Source organism: Elephas maximus, chromosome 7 (genome assembly GCF_024166365.1).
Source record: "Elephas maximus indicus isolate mEleMax1 chromosome 7, mEleMax1 primary haplotype, whole genome shotgun sequence".
Classification (NCBI taxonomy): Eukaryota; Metazoa; Chordata; class Mammalia; order Proboscidea; family Elephantidae; genus Elephas; species Elephas maximus.
This window is the reverse complement of record NC_064825.1, coordinates 68,203,849-68,228,920: the sequence shown is the minus strand read 5'-3', so window position 1 is coordinate 68,228,920 and position 25,072 is coordinate 68,203,849. Positions and strand designations below refer to the sequence as shown.

The following is a 25,072-nucleotide window of genomic DNA, read 5'->3' as shown; positions in this document are numbered from 1 at the left end:
GCTAAGGCGTTCAACTGTGTGGACTATAACAAATTATGGATAACATTGCAAAGAATGGGAACTCGAGAACACTTAATTGTGTTCTTGCAGTACCTGTGCATAGACCAAGAGGCAGTTGTTCGAACAGAACAAGGGGATACTGAGTGGTTTAAAATCAGGAAAGGTGTGTGTCAGGGTTGTATCCTTTCACCATACTTATTCAATCTGTATATTGAGCAAATAATCCAAAAGGCCAGGCTATATGAAGAACAATGGAGCATCAGGATTGGAGGAAGACTCATTAATGACCTGCGATATGCAGATAACACAACCTTGCCTGCTGAAAGTGAAGAGGACTTGAAGCACTTACTGATGAAAATCAAAGATTGTAGCCTTCAGTATGGATTACACCTCAGCATAAAGAAAACAAAAATCCTCACAACTAGACCAATAAGCAACATCATGATAAAAGGAGAAAATACTGAAGTTGTCAAGGATTTCATTTTACTTAGATGCACAATCAACGTCCATGGAAGCAGCAATCAAGAAATCAAATGACATATTGCATTGGAGGATCTGCTGCAAAAGACCTCTTTCAAAAGCAACGATGTCACTTTGAGGACTAAGGTGTGCCTGACCCAAGCCACGGTATTTTCAATCATCTCATATGCATTTTTTTTTTTTTTTTTACATGCATGGGAAAGCTGGACAATGAATAAGGAAGACCAAAGAAGAATTGATTCATTTGAACTATAATGTTGGCTAAGAATCTTGAATATACCACGGACTGCCAGAAGAACGAACAAATCTGTCTTGAAAGAAGTACAACCAGAATGCTCCTGAGAAGCAAGGATGGCGAGACTGCGTCTTACATACTTTGGACATGTTGTCAGGAGAGATTAGTCCCTGGAGAAGGACATCATGCTTGGTAGAGAGACAAGCGAAAAAGAGGAAGACACTCAATGAAATGAATTGACACAGTGGCTTCAACAATGGGCTCAAATACAGCAATGACTGTGAGGATGGGGCAGTGTTCTGTTCTCCTGTACATAGGGTCGCTATGAGTCAGAACCAACTCGACAGCACCCAGCAACAACATGGTGTCTTTTAATTAACATAATTTCTAAATTATAATGTTTATTGCTCTTCTCCTTTTTGCTTTCTTTTTATCTCTTTTAAGAACCCCTTGACTAAAGTATTGAAAATATTCCACTATATTAATATCTAAAAGCTTTATAATTTTGCCTTATGTACATTTTTCTTTCTTTATTGTGGTAAGTATATAAAACATTTGCTAAACATTTTTTATATGTATAATTCATTAATGTACAGTGACATTAATTACATTCACCATGTTGTCCAACTATCAATTTCTGTATTTTTCCATCACCCTTAACAGCAGCTCAGTATCTTCCAAGCAAAGACTCTCTTTCCCCCCTCCCCTCTACCCCTGGTAGCCACTAATAACCTTTGGACTCTATACATTTGCCTAGTCTAGATATTTCATGTAAGTGGAATCGTAGTTGTCGTCCTACGACTTGTTTCACTCAGCATAATGCCTTCAAGGTTCATCCATGTTGGAGCAAGTAACAGGTCTTCATTTTTCTTTACGGCCGAGTGATATTCCATCATATGGATGTACATTTGCTCATTAATTTTCCATAGACCTCTTTTTCAGATATCCTTTACCATTTCAGAATGATAAACCTACCCCTAGCTTGCTAAGAGATTTTTTGTAAATCACGATATTGAATTTTATCAGATGCTTTTATCTTCTTCATACATAGAAGACAACCTATGATTTTTATCCTTCCATGTTAATGTGAATCACTTGGATTTTCTAATATTAAACCAACCTTGCATTACATGAACCCTATAGGTCATAATGCATTATGCTTTACTTATATTCAGGTTGGTAGTATTTGGTCAATTTTATGTCTATGAATGATTTCCCTTTTTCATATAGTCCTTGTTGGTATTTTTGTTATGTGCCAGAGTCTATTCCAACTCACAGTGACCCCGCAGGACAGAGAACTGCCCCACACAATTTCCAAGGCTGTAATCTTTACCGAGCAGATTACCACATCTTTCTCCTGTGGAGTGGCTGGTGGGTTCCAACCACCGACCTTTCCATTAGCAGCTGAGCACTTAACCACTATGCCACCAGGGCTCCTTCTTGTTGATATACTAACCTCATAAATAAGTTTGCAAGTGTGTTTAGAAAAAACCTGGTGCATCTTCTCAGATTCTCTCGACTGCCCCTTCCTTTTCCTCCCTTGGTTGGTACCCCCCACAAATGCCAGGTGTTCCCTCCACTTTTGGAATGTCGTGAAATGCCACACTGCAGGACGTGAAATCTGGATTCCTAAGCAGCTGCCGAGGGATGAGTGAAGCAACCCAGAAATGAGAGGCAATTACACACCTGTGGGGTGAATGTTGACCATTGAGAACTGGGAGATCGGATGGTACCTGGCAGGTAAATTATTCCTCTTCTCTCTCTCCTATGAACTACTCCAAGATGTGGTTATCCCTTGCAACCTTTACAGAAAATTCTCAAATGCAGAGTCCCATATGCTGGGCATCTCTTCTGGCTCTTTGTGGAGTAATAGCCATCAATGCAGTGAAAAAGAAAATGTCTGGCTCAAGTCACCGTCAACTCAGTGCATGGTCTAAAAGGTCTCCCTGGCACCATTAAAAAAAACTCTCAGTTCATTAATCTAGAGGATGGATTGGGCTGAGAATCAATTCACAAATTACAAATAAAGCTAAAATTCACAGCCCCCACAAGTCTCCTATGTTAAAGTCAGGGAATTGATAAGGAATGGGACCCTGAGACACGGGGTGCGGACACATGAGTGGAAATGCTTGAACTTCCTCTGAGCCCTCTGGATTAGTGGTCCACTTTCTGTGAGAGGATAGCAGCCTCCCTTTGCCTGGAGACCATGTAAAAGCTTCAATTGAAGTGAATGTCTCACAAGATGACATTTGCTTCCTCGAGATCTCACCACTTCTAGACCAATTATAAGAAAAAAGCCTCAGCACGATCCAACTGGCAAGTATGGTCCTTGCTTCACAAGGAAAGGGGTTATCACCAAAAAAAGTTGCAGGATCTAGCTAATATGTACTTTCCTGGGAAAATAAGCCTGGGAATGAATCTTAAGGACACTATACCAGGCTTGATTAGGAAAAGTCTATCAATATGGGAGACACTCTTCTACAATTCAGTATTTAATGTCATCACAAAGACACTAGGAACTGATGCTAGTATGTTGTTGGATGGCTCCTTGAAGCTTGGAAGAAATGGTGGTCTATAGTACATGAGGTGGAAATGCTGGAACTACCTTGGCAGAGTATTGGGGCAGGACTCAGAAAGCTCAAACAGCCAATAAGCCTCAGATGGATTTGTAACTTAAGACCAGAAAACCCACCACCTGATTATGTACTCCAGAAGGCCAAGAAAACACTCCCTTCTCTAAAACAATAACGAGAATACTAATGGGCAGCATTGCTAAAAAACTCCGTGGGTTGTAGAACAAAGTCGATGTAGAGGATACTGAAATGGAATTGGTTTACCTTGTGTGAATGCAGACAAGACTCTGGAATAGCAGAGACCAGGTGCTCCCCCACCCCACACTGCGTTGCCAAAGGAAACACTACTTACCATAACAAACAGCAAGCAATGGCAATCAAGTTAGCCTGACCCACAGCCATCTGTAGAGATGGCCAGTAGACCTTTGGAAGATAAATGGGTAGTCATCAAGGGTGTTACTTGACTTGTTTTAACCATAATATATTAAAATTGGGTGAGCAAATGTCAGCTGCTGCAATGAAAAATCACCATCCTTTCAGTCCTAAACCATCCTTCCACCCTTTCTAGACCTAAGTTGGTTCTTAGATCCAGAGACCCTTGATTGGAGGGGAGGCTGGGGCCCTTGAGCAATGACTCTACAATGCCACCATAAGAGCCCAAAAGGGACCTATAGCCATTTGCAGGAGTATCTATACATTGAGGAAAGGGAGCCACGAAGGTCTTTCTAGTACTGGATGTAGAATCTTGTTTTTTGGCTTAGAACAGAGGTTGGCAAGTTTTTTTTTTTCTTTTCTAGAGAGGGCATTAAATAGAACAAGGATATCTTAGTAGGCAGTTTTACCAACTCGAAGGCTCCAAAGGTTTACAAAATACTGCCTCTTCGGCTGCAACTCTTATTGGTTTGCTCACACTGATTGTTTAACAACAAAACAGCAGCAACAGATAATTTTGCCCACCACCAAGGGCTCCCAGTAAGTAGTTGTTACGTTTATTTAACCCTGGTGGCGTAGTGGTTAAGTGCTACGGCTGCTAACCAAAGGGTCGGCAATTTGAATCCGCCAGGCGCTCCTTGGAAACTCTATGGGGCAGTTCTACTCTGTCCTATAAAGTCACTATGAGTCAGAATCGACTCGATGGCACCGAGTTTGGTTTTGGTACGCTTATTTAGTACCTTGTCACAGTAAGGCAGGGAGAAACGATCTGGGTTCCCAATAAAGTTGCTTGCCCCCCTGATCTTACTGCAAGTCTTCATCTACTCCCCCGTGCTCCTTTAATCCCTTTAAGTTGTTGGTTTGCCTACGTCAGTCTCTGCTGGACTCAAGTTGACTGGAACCCCAGGTACTGGCAAAGTATTAAAGTGCCTGGTTTTAGAGAAGGCAGGCAGCAAAAAGTCATACCAGCTTCCCAAGTGCCATTCTGAAGGTGGCAAGACCCTTTCCATCTTTGAATTCTTGCCTCTTACTAGCTTTTGTGACCTTAACAAGGCTCTGAAACTTAGCTGGGCCTCAATTCCCTTACTGGAAAGTTGGAGATGTTTCCTTTTTCCAAGTGTATGTGGGTTAGGGGAAATATTGATTACGAAGGTGCCTGGCATATAATAGGCACTCAAGAAGGTGCTCCTCAGTTCCTTCCATGCCCACCCAGAACCACACTGTCCTGAGGAACTCACTGGACAAGAGAAATCCTCTCAAATACTGACTTGCTGAGAAAATATGTCTCCTCTAATGGAGCTGGCATGTCTTTCTTTTCTGCTCATGGCCCCCAGCAGTGCTTCTTGGGATTTCAAGGAGGCTTTACCTCAGATTTCAAAGAAATGAAGAGAGGCAGAAGTCCAAGGTCATCATAGGTTAAGAAAGTCTTTTTCCCCTCAAACCATATTCCTCCTCTAGCCTTGAGCTGCTTTCACAGATTCACAGTGAACCCAAGACAAGGCCATGACTTAGAATTACCTAAACTTTCTCGGCCTCAGTTTGCGGGTAATAATGCCATTATCGTTGGGACTATTGATAATTAAAGGCAATAGTGTATATACATTATACTAACACACCTGGCACCTTGGGAGTTTTGGTATGCATGTGTGCCCCTCACATCTGTGTCATGAACCCTAAGGTAACACTGAGGTCGGGGGTCAGGGGGTAACAGCTCAACATGCAACCATATTACTGAGAACACAAGCACAGTGCAGGCAGAAACAATGCCCTATGTAATCTCCCCATCCTCTGCTCCACCCCTGGCTCCTGGTATGTGCTCAGCGAGCTGGGTTAACAAATCCTCAGTGGTTGGACTAGTGTGCTTTTTGGTTTTCTAAGACCCCACTGTGGTATCCACAAAACATAAAGTGCATTTCATTTTCAACAACACACACTTGTGCAGATAAAAAAAGGTGACCCACACTTTCATTTTCTTTATTTTTCATTGATACCGTATGAATACAAAGTTTCTAGAAAGCTACAAAATGTCTACCACTTTATCAAGAAGGCATCAAAATGTGTCACTTTGCAAAGACATGAAAACACCTGCAGGAACTGACACAAAAATAGCATTTTTAGAGTGATGAAATAATTGCACTTAACTGTCATGGATATTAAAGTTATCACACATATGTACCGCGAAAGCTAGAATACATTTTTTTTTTTTACAAAGCACTTTATAAAAAAATTCTCTGCACACAAACCCTATAATTTTCATATAACTATCATACTAAAGATAAAGTTCACTTTAAAGCCAACACTTAGAACATTTTTTAAACAAAAAGGTACCAGTACCTAAACACAGACATTAACAAATACGAGAATACTGTACTGCCAAGAGGTTTAACCAAATGCCTTTTGAAAGTTTCTGCAAATAGGTTAAGAAAACGTTGTGTTAAAATTTGCTCCCCACCCCCCCTTTCCAATCTACACTAGAGGAACTTCATTCCACAAAAGGCAGGTTCCGTAGGTAGCCCGTTCTCAGCAGCAGTACAATAGCAAAGGAACCACTGACCAGATGAAAATGCTTACGTCACAAGCCCATCTTATTATACACAAGACACAAAGACACGGACTGTGAGAATTCCATTAAGTCATTTAGAATGTGAACAAACACACGTGGCAAAAGCCGATTTACATAAAATTTAAGCATCTTAAAGAATTTAAAGGCTATTCAGGTTTCTTTTTTAAATGTTACAAAATTTTTTTTTGTCATTTTTCAGGCACGTCTGTTTTTGTCTTTACTTTTTTTTTTGTCTGCAGTCATGAGCCTATTGAAAAAGGCCTACAGAAATGAATCTTGCAAGGAGGTAACAGGGAGACTTTTTTTTTTTTTTTAAATAAGTGCAGTTCATATCTAATTTACACAGTGAAACTAATCACAGAAAATGACTAATGCAAAAAATGAAAAAAATCAGAGGCTGGTTTCCAATTGATTTATGCCTAGAATTTGCCAGCCTCTCTTAGAGAAAGGGGAAGGAAAAAAAAAATCCCTTTAATGGAAGGCAGACAAAAGAGAGTCAACCTGAGAGAGGTGGAATCTGCTGGAATCTGACCCCATTTAATGGCGAATAAGCAGGAACGTAATCCAACTCAAATAATAAAATGACAGTGTGAGGGATATGAATGATTCATTGCAAATTCATGGAGAATAAAACAAGTTACAGCTTAGGATATAGGATAATAAATACAAATGTTTCATCTTATTTAACCGGCATGTCTTCAGTGAGACTATCTTTTGTGATAAATTTTAAAACACAAAACCTTCATTTTTAATGACATAAGCATTGAGTTTATGAGAGGAAACTACTGCCAAACAAAGCACAGTAACAGATGAAAAGAGAAGCGGGAAAAGACAAAAAGCATTTAACTGTAATTTCTTCCAAGTTGTGGTATAAGTACCAATAGGGAGGAGCTGAGAATCCAAGCTGCTAACTATAATGTGTGTTGAGTAATTTTCCTTTTTTTGGGGGGGGGGAGGTGCTTAGAAATTTATATAAATACAACTTGGTGTGGACAGAAATCACATGAGAAATGTCTGAGCTCAGAATGGGTATTCTTAAAGACACCAGGTAGAGACAGATGGAACATATATATTAAGAGTTCAGAGGCTAACTTTCAAAGATATCTGATGTTACTGTTTTAAGTCTATATTGGTAAAGAAATCTTTTTTCCTGGCTTTTGTTTGGCTGGTGATTCTTTTTGCCTTCTTGTCCTTTTCACTCATCTTCCTTACCTCTATCAATTTTACCAATTTATACAAAGTTTTGATCAAAGCCAAGGTGGACTTTAAAAGAGCTGACCCTTTTAGGGCTGGAGCATTCTTTGAAAATGCTTTGAAAATTGTGAATGGCGCTCTTTGGAAGTTTCTCACAGCACATTCATACACAAAACTCAGAGTCAATATTTTCGCCCTAAGAACAATGCTTCAATTACAGCGACCCTATCGCATTTTTGTTCTGCACTGTCATCTCAGTTTGAGGCTTCCAACTTTCAACATGGTATCACTATGTCAACCAAGGAAGTGCGCACTGTCGTTTAGATGGGAAAGAAAGCCTCCACGGAGACTGAACACGAATACGAGAAGGACAAAGCCGTCACATCTGTCCACAGGCCGAGATGCCGCTGTTTGTGTGGAAATTCCCTCGCACAGATGTAGGGCTGGGTGACGAGCTGAAATGACACACGGGGTCATCGGCACACACAAATACAACAGTTTCTGGGGTCCCACCTGCTGCAGTGTGCTCTTGGTGAGTCGGCTGGGGAGGGCTCCCCTGAAAGACAAACTCGCAGTGGCAGGGGCCCAGGTCGTGCTCTTTTATGAACAGAGGCCTGTGGTTGGTTACTCATCCCAGTAAACCAAAGGCATTACGGTGATCTCAAAATATTTTTGGTCTCTCTACAAATTATCGTTATTATGGTAGCACTTTTCTAAGCTGGAATCTCAAACCAAAGGCACTTTCATGCTAGAGTGCAGAAGATTCACAAATAGCTAAGTATTTGGTCATGAATTTAAAAGGCAACATTAAAAGTACGATTTCCTTTTCATAGTAAACAACAAGGTTGCAACTTTTCAGTTTTGGTATATACATTTGAGAGTGGGGTCAAAGAACTGACTGGTATTCAGTATTCAAATTGTAGACCAGGTAGTCAGTTCCTAAAGAACTGGAGAAAAATGGGCTTACAAAACAAAAATGAAAACAAATTTTTTGTTTGTTTGTTTTACGTACTACGCCAATTAGCAAAGGAACATGGAGAACAGGTGTCAGAAAAGGCTGGCGGCATGACTATATCTCTAAGGCACTGCTTACTAGAACGCTTTGGCAGCTCTGAATTTAAAACTTCCTAAAAAAGTAATAGTAGTAAGAGAAACGCTTCCAGCTTACAAAAGGGCTCACAGTTCCGAGGCAGCCGTTTGTACTGCGCACCCTACATGCAACATCTCAGAGACTTAAGGCTTTTCAGAAATGACGTGTGTAGGGCTTTGCCACAGAAACATCAACATAAAAAAATCAGCAATGCAGACATCCTTCTAATGTCACAGCTGTGAACACCAACGAGCAGAATTGGTTCTACCATTCGTCAGGACAGGTGTGGTGTACCAGAGCATATAAAAAATTGTACAAATTATATGTACCTGGTTTGTCACAGTGACTGTCATTTCATACGATTCCAATAATTTACGATTGTACAAAAAGAAATTGCTAAAGCCACTACAGTATTGAAACCGACAGAAGCCTGGAGTTCAAAAGTCATTCCGGGACTTGTAACACCAAGTGCTTGGAACGATGGCTGCTTTTTGGCTGGTCGGAGTGCAGAACTTTGCTGCTGGGATGATTGGCAAATAGAAATCTGACTCAGAGCCTGTGGCAGGCGAGTTGTCCTCAGAGGAGACGAAAGGCTCATCGGCTTTTCACATCTGCTGTGAATGCCCCCAGACAGCTTGTCAGACGAGACCCACCAGTGGCAAGCAGCAGCATCAGGGTGATCCTAATCTCCCTCTCTTCTGAACTGACCCTGTCCACACTCTCAGGGATCATTTAAGCATAGAGCACCAAGAGGAACAAACACTACCACAGAATCCATAGATTAAGTGCTGAAGTCCTAGGGCCTCACCCTTACCCTGTCGCTAACTACCTGGGTGACCCTGGGCCTCAGCTTCCTCACCTGCAAAACGAAGGACAGTAGATTTGCGCTCCTCCCTTTTCAATCTCTAGAGGTGAAAACAAAATGTTCTAGAAGCTTCGGTAAATTCTACAGATAGCACTGATTGTAAGGCAGAAAGTAGAAGCAGCCCAGAGGAAATTTACCAAAACAAAGATTTGATAATGAGACCCATGCATGAGTTTACGAGAAATAATGAAAATAGGATTTTTTTTTTTAATCCCGGTAAACTAAGGGCTGAAGACCAAACGAGAAACGCTCTTTAAATTGGTGCGTGCTGATTATTGGGATGATGGTGACCATCTGTGCTCAGCTTCCCCTGGAATCAGTGAAAGACTTGTGGTAAGAGACTGTTATACAATAGAAATTCTGAAAGAGGGAGACACATGGACACGATGTCACTCAATTAATATTCCTGTCTCTTGATGACCTGAGACAAACCTTGCAGGAGATGAGCATCTTTGGTAGCGTGAAATGGAGCGGAAAAGAAATCTCAAATACAGTCATTGTGGCCTGTAAGGTCCAGGGGCAATGGTTCTGAACCGGGTCAATTCTGTACCCCAGGGGGGATCTGGCAATGTCTGGAGACATTTTGGGTTGTCACAACTGGAGTGGTGTGTGTGTGGGCTGGGGGGGTGGCTTGTTGTTGGCTTCTAGTGGGTAGAGGCCAGGGATGCTACTAAACATCCTACAACGCACAGGACAATCCCCCACCACAAAGAATTATCTGGTCTAGAATGTCAATAGTGCTGAGGCTGAGAAACCCTGGTCTAGAGTAGCCTGGACATCTTGTAATTCAAGGACACGTTCTGAAAGAAGTCCTGGTTTTAGTTTAGGCCTCTCACTAACATGGAAATGAATGCCAACAGACCAGAGCCCTGCTCTTCGGCTCCTCCCTGTTTCAGCTGTGGAAAACATGCCATCAAACTCCCCAGTGAAAGCACAACATGTCCCTGAAACAAACCTCGTATCGGAGGGTCATCAGGAGATAGAGCCCCTGGAAGAGAACAGTGAAGAGAGGGCTTTGGCAAGGCTTTGTTTAGGTCTGGAAAGCTTTAAAGACAGGAGAGAAGACTTTGACACATAGGGTCAAGGACTAAAGAGACTCAGATTGGATGTCGTGACACAAATCCCCCATTGGGACTCACTTGAGAAGGACACAGAGGCCCAAGAGTTCAGGGAAAATGTCTGTCCCGCAGAAACTTCAGAAGAACAAGATAAGAATTAAACAATAAAACATCTTAGAAATTTTTAAGAGCAAGAAGTAACCCTCAAATTCAATTATGTAAGCCTCTGAGCCTCAACGACAAAGGCATAAGGAGGAAGTGGACACTGGCGATGAAGATGGCCAGCTTGACCCAGTGAGCTCAGCAGACCTGGGTATGCCCTTCTCTGCTGCCAACAGTGTTACCCTCGAGATGGTCTTCTTGGGTCCCAGCCTTTTTGTGCTTAGAAAAGTGAATCCCAAGAGCCCCCTTGGCAGCACAGAAGAGTCCCATTTCTGGGTGGGAGTATGGACCAGATGTCTCTACCTCTGAGGTTCTGGGATGGCCTGGGTTTTAGCCACATAAGATAACTGGCATCCCTTCAATAGTCCTGGCCTAGCAGACTGGGGGCTTCCTTGAGAAAAGATGCAGAATAGGAGCAAAAGAAACATCCCTAAATGGTGTGTCCAACAGATGTCATTGAAAATTCGATGACCACAGAAGTGAGAAGCTTAGATGCCAGGGTTAAAGACCAGACGAAAGGGCAGACAACTGGGGCGATCCCTCAAAGGCCCACTGAAATCAGAGAACAAACAGAAGTCTCTTTATGGAGGGAAGATAAACACTGCCCTCCTTGTTTATGTTCGGGATGTGCATTCCAAAAGGAGAGAGGTTTATGCTTTCTCCTCTGGTCTTCCCAGTGACAAGTGGCATGCATTTGGGAGAGGTCAGGCTTGGTCCAGCGTATTTTTCTGTCTGCCACAGGCCTTATGCTCACGACCATCAGATTCCGACCGAATGTACAGGGAGGGTCACAGCAGATGCTGAGACGGAAAAGGGACTGTGTGAGTTACATGGACATGGTAGAATTATTTTCTAGCTTGATGAAAAAAATTTTGATCATGTTGACAACTTACACAACTTATTTCATATTCTCTTGTTTTAACATATTCACAATAATTAGCAAAAAATTCTTTTCCTCTGGGAATTGTGGGGTACCCTCTTGTCCTCTTCCCAATGAAGCACTTATAGAAATAACCCAAGGCACGGGGGCCACATCAAGCCATCTGTGCCTGGGCAATGCTTTGGAATACGTGGGTTGGAAAGCTGAATCTTTCCTGGGAAGAGAACCAAACAAGCCTGCCTGAAAAGGTCTGAGATAGAAAGCTGCGCCTCTTTAAGCAAAAGTCAAACAAGTACTGTGACTTACTGAGAGATGTCAAGTGAATGGATGTCCTTAGAGATAATGTATCTAGATCTATGGACACAGATTGAGATATACATACATATCAGCACCTAGCAAACTGAGTGACACTAACTAGATGTTCAATAAATACGTGCTGGATAGCTCTATATGCCTACGTGTATACGTGTATCCACATACACATACATAGCAGGTTAACATGTACACTGGGTCACCAGAAAAAAAAAATTTATCCACAGGCTGGAGAGGATGCTTGTATTTTCTGGGGAGCAGAGATGCTAAAACAGATGAGCCTTTATTTGTTTGGTTGATGAAATTTTCTCCCAGCCACAGGATTTTCTATACTTTGCAGCTCACAGTGCAGTATTCATGCCAATTTTAAATTTTGTTATTAAATTTCAGTGGTTCAAATATTTACTCATCTTAATAAAAATTTGGTTGTCCATATAAAATATAACTGCACGCACAAGACTATAAACACTTTAAGTTTAAATTTTCAATATTTATCTACTTATTGCAAAAAGAGCCGTCTGTCCTTTTTCATTAAATAATCAGATCATCACATTAGTACAATATAATTTTATATTTTTAAATATACTATATATGTTAAGGATAAGGGTGAAGTTTTCTTTCTTTGTAATACCTGTTCAAGAGTTTAATGGATTAGGAGATTAGTTTTAACCTTGAGGAAAAAAAAAAAAAAAAAAGTACAAATTTGTCTCATTAAGACATTTCTACCAAGCATTTCTTAAGGCTATATTTTAACATTTGGTTTCAAAAAAGAAAGAAAGGTTTCATTTAAAAAATAATTTAGTGAATTACATTCTTTCATCACTTCCACCCTAATTAGTTACAAAGATAAGTCTAAAGATTCTTAGTTTTGTGTACTCATTTACATTTATATTTAAAGATTAATTTAACTTGTATCTTAAAACAAGAATTTTATGTTGGAAAAAAAAAAAAACTAAATACATTTGTATAAAGGCTGTAAATGTCCCATGGCAAATGCTCTGTCTTGATATTTTCTACCACAATTAGACACAGGTCTCTGCAGAGAGAGACTTGGGTTCTTAAGGTTCCCCTTTCCCGAGGAACTGTGGGCTGCAGATTTGAAGAACACACAGAAACAACTCTATTTCTCTTTTTACAACTGTACCAGAACTTCACAGCTACAAGGGGAGTCTGAACACATGAGAAAATGACTTCACTCAAATGGGATATAGAAAAGTCGAGGTGGCCTCGGGGCTACACCACCCCCATGTGGTGAGGCTTACAGTCAGTCAGTCGTTCGATAATGGAGTGTGTGTGTGTGCACGTGTGTGTGTGGTGTGTGTGTGCGCGTGTGTGTCTAGACAGATATCTATATATATAAATAACCATGTTCAGTCCTTTACAAGCCTGTAAATATGATGTTGTGCTCCATGTTCACTATTTGAAACTTCAAATACACAGGCCATGCAGAGGAGGGTTTCTTGTGTATCCCTGTTTGTTACCACCTGTTAGAAAAAAAAAAAAAAAAGGTAAATATGTATCTATCTATCTATACATATATCTCCACAGGGATGAATCCACATTCCATCTGTGCTGTGACAATCATGATTTAACTGAAGAGCAAGCCTTCAATTCAGCCAAAGGATTACTACTGATCACTTCAGCCTTACTCTGACCTCTCCAATGCAATTTCAGAGTAAGCGTCTCACTTGAATCCTGTCTAAACTTGCTTACTACATGTAAGAAAGACCTTGTAGATATGGTCTTACCCATAATCTGGGACCAAGAAGAGACCACAAGAATTAATTTTATTTTTTTACAAGAAGAGAATTTTTCTCTAATTCTGTCCCATTCTAGGAGATTGTCTCCTATCTCATTCTTAACCATCTGCTGAATTTTGTTTCACAACAGCCAACAGCAGACATAAGCGCTGTGAGTGTCTAACTCATCACAACAGCCAACAGCAGACATAAGCGCTGTGAGTGTCTAACTCATCACAACAGCCAACAGCAGACATAAACGCTGTGAGTGTCTAACTCATCACAACAGCCAACAGCAGACATAAGCTCTGTGAGTGTCTAACTCATCACAACAGCCAACAGCAGACATAAGCGCTGTGAGTGTCTAACTCATCACAACAGCCAACAGCAGACATAAGCGCTGTGAGTGTCTAACTCATCACTACATTAACCAGCAGTGGTGGACTCAGTAAAATATCTGGTGAATGAAGGAACAGTGGTAAGATGAGAATGACCAAATGACAATTCTTCTTAATTTACATAGGCTTTATCTTACAAAAGGAGCACTGGTGGTGCAGTGGTTAAGAGCTTGGTTGCAAACCAAAAGGTTGGCAGTCTGAACCCATCAGCTGCTCCTTCGAAACCCTATGGGACAGTTCTACTCCGTCCTATAGGGGTTGCGATGAGTTAGGATCAACACGATGGTTACAGGTTTGGTTTTTATCTTTCAAAATTTTTTTAGGATATCTGTTTTCTCTCTTAGGTTGAGTCTCTAGAATCCACCTATCTTCTCATTGCCCGTGGCCTCATCCTTCGTTCAGATCTTGCACTCTTACCTCCCTAATGGACCCTGACTCCTTCCCTCCTCACTCTGGTTTCAACTCCCCATGACATTCTCAGAAGGAATTTTCTAAAAGCAAACCTAATCAAACATCCTTACTCAAATCCTTCAGCGACTCCCTGTTTTAAGAAACAACTAAGACAATCCAGAGTTTCAGTTAATTCCTGAGGCTACTTAATGTCCACAATAGGATGCCAAATTCACCTTCTGCTCATCTGAGCGCTAAAGTGATATACTTGGCCTTAAATATCAAGAGAGCACCTATACGACCAGTATCTGGTGGCACCCCAAACTGTGAACTGCTCAATTTTCATCAAAAGACCATTTGAGAGGAAATGATACTAATGAAGAGTTATTTGTTGTGATATTGTTAGCTGCTGTCAAGTCGGCCCCTGACTCATGGCAGCCCCGTGCACAACAAAACACTGCCTGGTCTTTCACCATTCCATGATTGGTTGCAGATCGGACTGCTGTGATCCATAGGGTTTACATCAGCTGATTTTCAGAAGTAGAGTGTGAGGTCTTTCTTCTTACTCCCTTTTAGTCTGGAAGCTCTTCTGAACCTTGTTCAGCAGCACAGCAACATGCAAGCTTCCATGGACACATGAGTTCTGTGGCTACACATGAGGTGCACTGGCCAGGAACTAAAGCCAGGTCTCTCACACAGAAGGCTAGAATCTGACCACTAACTCACCATGGCCTGCAAAAGTTACTAAAGAACATGTATGGAACCCTGGTAGCAGAATAGTTAAGTGTTCAGCTGTTAACCAAAAGGTCTGCAGTTTAAATACACCAGCTACTCCTTGGAAACCCAATGGGGCAGTTCTACTGTCCTATAGGGTCGCTATGAGTCAGAACCGACTTGATGGCAACAGGCTTAGTTATTAGTTTTTTGTTCCAATCTTTCCTTGGATTACTGTTTTCTAAATTTTAGAAGGTCACAGACACATCTGAGACGCTACTGAGATTCTCTCCCTAGAATAAATGAAAACTGTATACGTAAGTTACATGCCTGCCAACTGTACACCAATTATGTGTCTGTGAACTGAGACTCCCGGCAGCTCATTTACCAATCCACTATAGCAGTGGCTCTCAACCCTGGCTGCACATTAGAACTACCTGGGGGTTCTTTAAAAATAAACAAACAAAAGATGATGCCGGAACTCCCCCCTCAGAATTTTTAAAATCTTCCTGAGTCAATCTTTTAAGATGTTTTAAAATTCTATGTATTTATTTTTACAGTGCTATGTTGGAGTTGGCTCCTACTTGTTCATGAGAGTTAATCATTAGATATAAGGAACTTTAGAGCCAGACGACTGTTGGCAGCTCGAAAGTGCCCACTGAGGGAGTATTTACACCACAGAAATTGGCAAAAGCTACTAATCAAGGCTTCTTTGGGGATGAGGGAAGAACTTTTTCTTTTAACCACATACCACTGCTTGAGAACCACTGTCCCAGTGGATCCCAAAAATCCAGGTAAAAAATTCCTGCTCTAAGTCTTCTACTTCTTAATCCTAGTAACAAGATAGGCCTTCAGGGGACTGAATAGCCAACCATAATACATCTTGTCCCTTTCAGCAAAATTGTTTCTATCAACTGTTATTTTTGCATTTTTCTTTGTTTCATCAGGAATGTTATTTTAAAAATGAGCCTTAAAAAACCCATTACTGTGTATTTGGTAGGGACATTTTTTAAGGACACTGTTCCTAATAACCTTCCCAGGTCCCCAAATGAAGCCCCAGTGAGAAATCTGTTTTAAAGTTAAATATTAGGAGAAACACACACATAACACCATCCAGGGAAACTGATAAGTTTTCCCTTCATGGACCTAAGAACTACTCTTTGTTCCTTTCCCTTTTAGCTGCCGCCCCCCCTTTTTTTTTGCTGCCCGTAAAGTTTTGACCATACTTTCCAGCTGCACTACAAAGGGCATTTTTCCTCTTCCTAGTCACTGCATTTTATATTTCTCTTGGTGCGTAGATTTTGTATTTTGCTATCTTATTGCATGGCACTTCTTATGAGGCCCTGAAAATCCTTTGTAGAATGAGTCAAGGTGTGTTTGAAACCTAGTGACCCAACTTTTGCCTCATACTTGATTTGCATACCTTGTTGCTGAGACTTCAGATAGTAGTCTTAAACTTGGCTGCACATAGGAACTACCTTGTTGCGGTGTGATGGATTGCTTTTATACAGTCTTTCTAGCCATGGTCTTGTAACTCCCACTGAATTACTGGGTGGGACTACACAAATAAGGTGCGTGTGGCCCCACCAAGGAGATTGGACAGCTTGCTAATAATGCAAATAAGGTGCATAGCACCCCTGTGGGGTGCAAATAAGGTGTATGAAACCCTAATGAGGGGATTGGTTAATTTTGCCATCCCCTAGGCTTAAAAAAGGCCAATCCTAGAGCAGAGGGGAGATAACTCACTACCACCAAGAAGTGGGAGTGGAATGTGTCCTTTGGACCCAGGGGCCCTGTGCTGAGAACCTCACAGACCCAGAAGACAGAGAGCTGTAACACCAGAGACAGTGCAAGGCGGCAAGAAGCAGCAGCAAGCACGGCAGAGAACTGGCAGCAGCAGAATCAGGAGACTAGCAGGAGATGGCACAGCGGGCTTCGTGGCCCACGGAGTGAGAATACTGAGCACCTTTGGAAGGAGGCTTACTGTGGAAGTAGGGTGCCTCCAGGCACTTGATGGAGCTTGGCTTGCTGACCCACAGAGTTAGAGGGCTTAGTGCCTTCTGGCCAAGGGTTACTGACAGAGTGGGGTACCCTAAGCACTTATTGGCAGAGCTAAAAATCTTTGTAACACTTGCCTGAGCAGGGCAGAGGCCATGCTGAAAGGCCAAGGGTCAGAGAGAGGCCTACGTGTGGGCACAGCTGAGGAGTTGTCCTGACTTAAGAATTGTATCTTGAGTCGTTACCGATCCTGAATTGTAACCTGTTACTTCTCTATTACAAGTCATAATTCTTAAGTATAGTATATGAGTTCTGTGCGGCCACTGCAATGAAATACTGAACCCAGCAAAGAAGTAGAGTGCTCTGGGAGGGATGGCTGGTATCAGAATTAGTAAAAAGATTGGAGGGTGGAAGTATGTTTGACCTCCAACAGATAGGGCTCAGTCTTGGGCTGATGCTGATTCTGTCTCTCCCTTATAAAGTTACAGGAGGATCTCTGATGCCCCGTCATGCCGTTTTTACACTGGGGAACTTTAAAAAATGCCCACGCCTGGGTCCTATCCTCAGAGATTCTGATTTAAGTGATCTAGGATGTGGTCTGGGTATCCAGGTCTTTCTGATGTGCAGCCAGGGCTGAGAACCACTGATCTAGGACACTGCTTTTAATCACCCACTCAATTCCAGTCTGCCAAGCTGAGAAGTCCCTGCTGAGGAGACCCCTTCACTTCTCTAGACTGAAACCCAAATTGAGCCCATGTTTGCCCCATGGATGCTGTGACTCTGACTGCTGACTACCACCTGGGGCCCAGCCCAGCAGCCTGGTCAGTTCCCTTGGCCCAGGCCCTGGTGCCTCCCAGGTCCACCTTTCTTCCTTTCCCCAACAGGCCTCATGGCAGAGGCTGCCAGAATCTCCCAAGACACAAAAGAGATGAAACCGTTACCAATAAAATTGTGAAGTTTTCCAAAACACTGTTCATCATATATTTCTCTGGTAAGTGTTTCAGCTTGTGGATGAAGTTGATCATATATTCACACATCGGGGAGCGGTTTATTCGATATACAAATCGGCCATTCTCAAACCTTGCATACTCCGTCTGTGAGGGAAAAAGGATTTCAGTATTTTTACACTTAACTTCAAAGCTTGTGAAACAGATACTGCTGATTGCAAAAGCACGTCTCTTGAAAGTATTAATCACCTGCACTATGCTGTACTATATGTGTGTTTTCTTAAAGAAAATCCTATTTCCAAGCTTACTGCTGTACACAGAAAGCATTATTTTTTCTGGAAATAATTAAAAAAGTGTTTGAAAGATGATGCCTTTAAAGACATTTATATAGATTATCTGTAGCAGAGTTCAGAAAAAAAACATCTAACTGCCTCAGTGACCCTCTACTTGGGGAAGATCTGGGAGAGTAGGCCCAGTGAATTCCTAGTCTTCAAAAGGCCCAAAGAAAATCCCCTTTACTGTGGTAAGACCACACAGGCTAACAACCAACACAGATAACCTCTCTCCTTTTGGGAATACTGGCTACTTCACACCGATCACAAGCCTCTGACTATCAGCGAGGGATGTTGTCAATTAAAACAAATTATAAAAGTGTTGGTAGAAGCAGTTTGAAGATTCCATTGAAATACTAAGAAATAAGGAACACACTAGTAGATAACCTGATCAAAGAGGAATTAAAAAGGAAATTACAAAGTAGCTAGAGAGCAATGAAAAAGAAAATATATCAAAACTTATGGCATACAGTAAAGCTATTAGCTGGAGGAGACTTAGTGAGGAAGCTTCATATGTCTTCATCATTAAGGACGAGAAACTACAAAAATAAATATACATCTTGAAAAATAAAATTAACAGCAACAACAAGAGCCCACCAAATAAACCAAAACCACAAAGGAAATCAGGAATAGGAAAATAAGGATGAAAGCTCAAATCAATGAAATTGAACATAAAAAATAGACAGAATAAATGAAAAGGCTGTTTCACTGAAAAAGCAAACTAAATAAACCCTTCATACAATTTAGAAAAAGCGTAAATTTTTTTTTTTTTTAAAGGACAAGATTAAAACAGGACAAGAGACAAAACCACAATTACAGAAAGATTAGAAGGTTTACAACAGGTGACATCACTCAACTCTGAGAAAAGAAAAAACTAAAAACCTAGGAGATACGCTCTTCTGGCAAAACACAAATTTCAATATTAAGCCAAAAAGAAGACGAAAACCCCAACAGACTAGCTGCTCTGAAAGTTACTAGAAAGCTGTTTAGAGATCTACCAGCTAAAAAGGCACAGAGATCAAATGGTTTCATAGCTGAGTTTTATGTAACTTTAAAGAACAGTTACTTCCAAATCATGACAGATCACAAAGAAGTTTCCTGATTGTTTTTATGAATGCAATATACATTTAATACTAACAACTGATAAAGAGATTATTACAAAAAGAAAAAGGGGAAAGTATTGCTGCATTGGTTGTTAAAACCTGTTGCCATCAAGTCAATTTCGACTCTTACCGGCCCTATAGGACAGAGTAGAACTGCCCCAAAGAGTTTCCAAAGAGCGCCTGGTGGATTTGAACTGCCAACCTTTTGGTTGGCAGATGTAGCTCTTAACCACTATGTCACCAGTGTCAGTTGTCAGGAGATGCAAAAACTATAAAATATCAGCAAGGAGAATCCATCGATGTATCCAAAGTGGAACTTACTTCAGAAATGCTGTGGTGGTTCACACATAGGAAATGCATGAACCTAATTCATTGTATCAACAAACTGGAGGAGAAAAACCATACAGCAAGAGTTGCTGAAAAGGCATTTGAAAAAAATACTATCACTAACAAATACTCTAAGTACAAAAGAAACAGAAAGCACTCAAATATATAATAAAGACCATTTATAAAAAATGAAAAATAAATATTAAATGGCAAAAAACCAAAACCATTTCTATGACTAACAGCAACTATTCATGGATACCTATCATCACTACTTCTATTTATAACTGTGTTGGGGGTTTTGGCAAATGAGCAAAAAAAAACCTGGCATAAATATTGGGAAAAAAGAGATAAAATAAAGACTTCTCTTTTTGCTGCTGACATGATTATACAAAGAAAATCAAAGACTTTAGGAAAAAAAACACTGCAGTTACGAAGAGAATCTGGCAAGATAAACAGAATATAGATATACAAAAACCAATAGCTTTTTTCTTTTCTAGCAGCTAGAATCTAGAAACGGGGACTTGCAACGAATTATATAATATTTAGGACTATATTTAATAAGAAAGGGCTATATCTATATGATGAAAACTATACACTCTTATTACAAGACATAAAACTAGATGGAAATGCAAACAGTTCTTGGTTGGGAAGATTTAACAACAAAAATATATCAATTTTCCCCAAATTAACATCTAAATTTAATGCAATAACAATTAGATTGTCCAAACAAGATTTTTTTTCACCTTCTTCATATTTAAATGATCTCATTATTTGCAGTAATAAATGCTGGTTACTAGCTTAGAAAAAAACATGGAAAAGAATCATGAGACTGACTTGCTTTAGCAGATATCAGAATATACTATAAAGCCAATGCAATCCAATCAGCCTGGTATTGGGCTATATAGTGACGGATAGAGAATAGAATAGAGAGAATCCAGGAACAACCCCTAGGGTATGTGGTAACTTAACCTGGCAGGTCACTTTAGGTGAGAAAGGATGAAATCACTTAATGAACGCTTTTGACACAAATGCCTCTTTGGAAGAAAATGTAAGCAGCCTTCCATTTCACACCAAATACAAAATACATTCAAGGTGGATTAAAGACTTCGGTAAAATTCTGCTTGCCAAAATCATACCACCTCCTCTGTGAAAACTCCTGGGATTTTACCCATCAAAAGTAACCATTCCCTGCTCCCTGAACTTGTACAGAGCTTTGGGTAGATTATCTAAGGAGCTGACAGGGAATAATCTGTAATATGAGAAACCTTATGTGGTCCATTTTTTTTTCACATGTACCTGCCCAGGGGGGATGTCCATGTAGAGAAATGTATCCCTCATGATTCCGTTACATGGCGGAATTACTTAACCTTCACCTTCCATGCTCCCAACCACGGATAAGGAACTTGGTTTCCTCCTTCTCAGAGGAGATCAAGTCACTCGGTTCCAGGTCTCCCAGCCCTGTGTCATTACACAGAAACCGTCTCACCTCCCCTCTCCTTAGGCTTCCTGGACATTGCACTGAGTCTGTTCTCCTCCTCCTCTGTGGTCCTCTGCTTCTCTGTCTACATTTCCTTCTACTCACCCCCGGGCTGGCTGCTGGTTCCCCCAACTTAATCCTTATTCCTGTGCTCTCTTCATTACCTCTCTTCAGCTACTTTTCCATTCCCACAGCTTTAATTATTCTTAATTGGTATTTTCAGCCTTTACCTCTCTCTCCCAAATTCTAGATCTATAATCACCCCCTAGCTATTTCCTCTTGGATCCCTTATCTCCTTATCTCTGTGGGTGGCAGTATTGTCCTTCCAAGTATAAAACGTGGGTGCAATCTTTCATGCCTCCTCCTCTTTTACCTTTAATATCCAATCCGTTTCAAAGTTCTATTCAAAACGACTACTACCACTTTAGTAAAGCTCATGTCATCTAAAGCTTTAACTGCCCACCTGACCCACTCACCTATATCCTCTTCTGCTACCCTAACCGTCCTTAACACAGCTCTCATGAAGCTCTCCTGTGCTGAGGAACTTATGGGGGCCAAGAGCATCCCAAATCCTCATGGTACAACCCAAGATTGTACCATTGTGCTTGTCACAGTCAGGCTCCTCAATGGCCTGGGACCCCTTCAAGTAAAAACTGTTCATTGAACATGGATCGGCTGGGTGATGGACAGAAGACACTGGATAATCCAACTTTAAACAGATTGCCAACTACAAACATTACTCACACAGAGCAGCTCACTCTTATAAAAATATACATTTTTAAAAGGGAAGATGCACAAAATACAAAAGCCATAAATAGGTATTTGATCCCAATATATAACAAGATATAATTAAAACAAGGGGATAGCAAATGGCAAAAGTAACGTTATTAAACTCAAGGCGTCAGAGTTTGAGAAAGCAGGTGCCAATGAGCCGGACACCACCCTGCTTGTTATCTGCAATGCCTGGGAGTCCCCTTGGACCTGGGGATGGGGCCAGAAGGGCATCACTGGGACCCTCCTGCTTCTGCTAGGGGGCAGGTCCTATCTATAACCCCCAGATTTCCATACCAGCGTACCCCACAAGGCCTCATGCAGAGGTAAGCACCGCTGGTCGAGCAGGGCAGACTGCAGAGTCAGAGAGAGCTGGCACGGAACTTTCTGCTTGCCTTCTATCAAGTACTTTCAAATCACTTTGTCTTTTTTAGCAGTAATAAGGAAAAGAAAGGAGAAAGGGGAAAGGTGAAGAGACATCAAAAAGGTAAAACTCTTGGTGTCCCAGTGAAGGTTTAAGAAAAGGCAATGTGTGCCCCTGAATGAAGGTTTCACTATACAGAGGCCAACTTACCTCTACTTTTTCTACTACTTGCTTCCCAAAGGAGCAAACTTTGGTGGAGCAGGTGACAGTCATATTTTCAGAACTCTCGTACTGACTGGTTACACCGTAAAAAGCCCCAGCATCATCTTGAATATTGCAGTTTAAATCCGCCTGTTGGAAAGAAAACGGAGGTGGGGATTACTCTCGTCCGAGGAGTCATGGCAACAAGCAGTAACTGTCAGGAAACCACCTCCATTTGGAGTAGAGGGCAGGGGTGGTTCAGGGAGGTGGGGAGGTGTTGCTTAGCTAGAAAAAATCGTTCCTGGGTCAAATTATGAAGTGGGCGCTAATTTGGACAGTCTTCCCTTGAGATGACATGTTACACTTGTCTAGTTTAGTTTCATGCATTCACTATGAAAATGCTGTACCCTTGCAATAAAAGATCCATGAGGTCTTTGAAAAAAAACTGTGTATGAGTCAGTTTCATATTCACTTATCTCTAGAGATTTTTAAAAGAACAGCAGACTCTGCAGCTGGGTATTCGTTACACCCGTAAAAACAAACTTAACTCAAAATTACAGCATCTGAAGTGGAAATGGTTCTGACTGAAAATTGGCTTACAAAATTCTCAATAATTAATGCAAATTGTCACTCATTTCACACATTTTTAAATTGAGTATCTACTATGCACTATAGGAGATTAAGCTGCAACCCAATATGTGAGATATGTAAATAAAATAATTATAATTCAGATAGAAAATAAGAACCATGCAAGGGTACTCAGAGTTCAGACAGCGGGAGGCATTACTTCCAACCAGAGGCATTATTTAAGAGGATGTTGAGAAAGAGTGTTTGCACAGGGACTGTTATGATTTGGACATGCTGAGATGGGCTGAGGGGATAGCATGGGCAGAAACCTGAGGGGCTTCATTCCATCTACTGTGTAAGGACTAAGGAAAACCAGCTGCCATTGAGAAAACTCCGACTCATGGTGACCCCACGTGTGTCAGAGTAGACATGCGCTCCACAGGGTTTTCAATAGCTGATTTTTCAGAGTAGATTGCCAGGCCTTTCTTCCAAGGCACCTCTGGGTAGACTTGAACCTCCAACCTTTTGCTTAGCAGCAGAGCATGTTAACCATACGTACCACCCAAGGACTCCAAGGACTAAGGAGACTGGGAGAAATACAATGTAGGCTCAAAGAGTGCTAAATAAGGGGTGTGGACTGTATCTACAGGAATGGGGACCCCTTTAAAGTTCTGAACAAGGAAGCGATTCAGTGATCAAGGCTGTGCTTCATCCATCTCCTGATGGTATAATCTCTCAGCATGGTGTAACAGACATTAGCGAGGGAGGCTGGGAGGCTGCTGCAGCTCTAGGTCACTGACTAGATAGTGCCCTTCTTTTATTTATCTACTGATCCCATCTGTACACCAGGCACTGTGTCTGGAGCTGGGGATACAACAGTGAGCAAAAGCTGAACCACTCCTGGCTCTCATGGGGCATATGCTCCAGTAGGGAAGACATTACAACAGAGACAGGATCCCAACACAGGGGATATGAGAACAAACAGCAGTGGTGAGACGGACTCCAGGGGTCCAGGACTTCCAATGATGCAGCTGATTGTTCAGGCAGGCAGGGCACTCCCCCAGAGAGAACAGGGTTTAAGGGTAAATGTCAGAAACAAGGGCTTAAAATAAAGGCCAGAACAGAGAAATCAAGGGAGAGACCACCGCAGGAATGGCTCAGGGGTGGCAAGATTTTGGTTTTACATCCTAAGAGCTATCGGACCAGTTAGAATCAACTTGATGGCAATGGGTTTGGTTTTTATGGGACACAGGAATTGTGAGCAGGAGATGGGATGGGAGCAATAAGAGGGTATGATCAGATCTGCACCCCAGTAATCACCTCTGACCACAGCCTGGAGAGGACTCTGGAAGACAGCACGAATGAATGTAGAGAGACACTATAAGAGATGATGGAGCCCTGGTGGTGCAGCAGTTAAGAGCTCGGCTGCTAACCAAAAGGCTGGCAGTTCAAATCCACCAGCCGCTCCTTGGAAACCCTATGGAAACCCTATGGGGCAGTTCTACTCTGTCCTATAGGGTCGCTATGAGTCGGAATTGACTCGAAAGCAATGGGTTTTTTAAATTTTATTTTAAATAAGAGATGATAATACTTGAACTATTGTGGTGATTATTGACAGGTGGGTGAATGTGATACTCAAATGAGACTTCACATTCCGTGGTTTGAAACATTCTGACTAGCTAATTTTAATACATTGGTAAGCACTAATCACCATGAGAGCTCAGCATAGGTTCTAAGAAAATTACCTCAGTCATCCTATATACATATTTTTAATAAGGAAATCTATTTGAATTTCCTTCTTGAATTGAGTAGCAGGAAAACATCCATCTCCTCAGGCAAAACTGGATTTACATACAGAGAACCTTCTGCTCTATATTTCCCTTTTCACCTAATGTGCCAA

At 41.4% G+C, this 25,072-nt stretch overlaps 1 protein-coding gene across 8 annotated transcripts in view; it reads right to left on the bottom strand.

Annotated features, from left to right (window-relative positions):
- Positions 1-3,906: 3,906 nt before the first annotated feature.
- Positions 3,907-25,072, bottom strand: part of TEAD1 (TEA domain transcription factor 1) — a 299,630-nt gene continuing 278,464 nt past the window's right edge. For 7 of the 8 annotated variants that reach the window (XM_049890429.1, XM_049890431.1, XM_049890424.1 and 4 more), the window contains 3 exons: positions 22,615-22,755; positions 18,025-18,177; positions 3,909-13,328 (listed from right to left, as the gene is read on the bottom strand). In XM_049890429.1, the coding sequence (XP_049746386.1) occupies positions 13,215-13,328; positions 18,025-18,177; positions 22,615-22,755 (408 nt within the window). In that variant the 3' untranslated portion in view covers positions 3,909-13,214. Of the gene's footprint in view, positions 13,329-18,024; positions 18,178-22,614; positions 22,756-25,072 lie in introns of all 8 variants that reach the window. The other variant, XM_049890430.1, reaches the window with a different exon arrangement.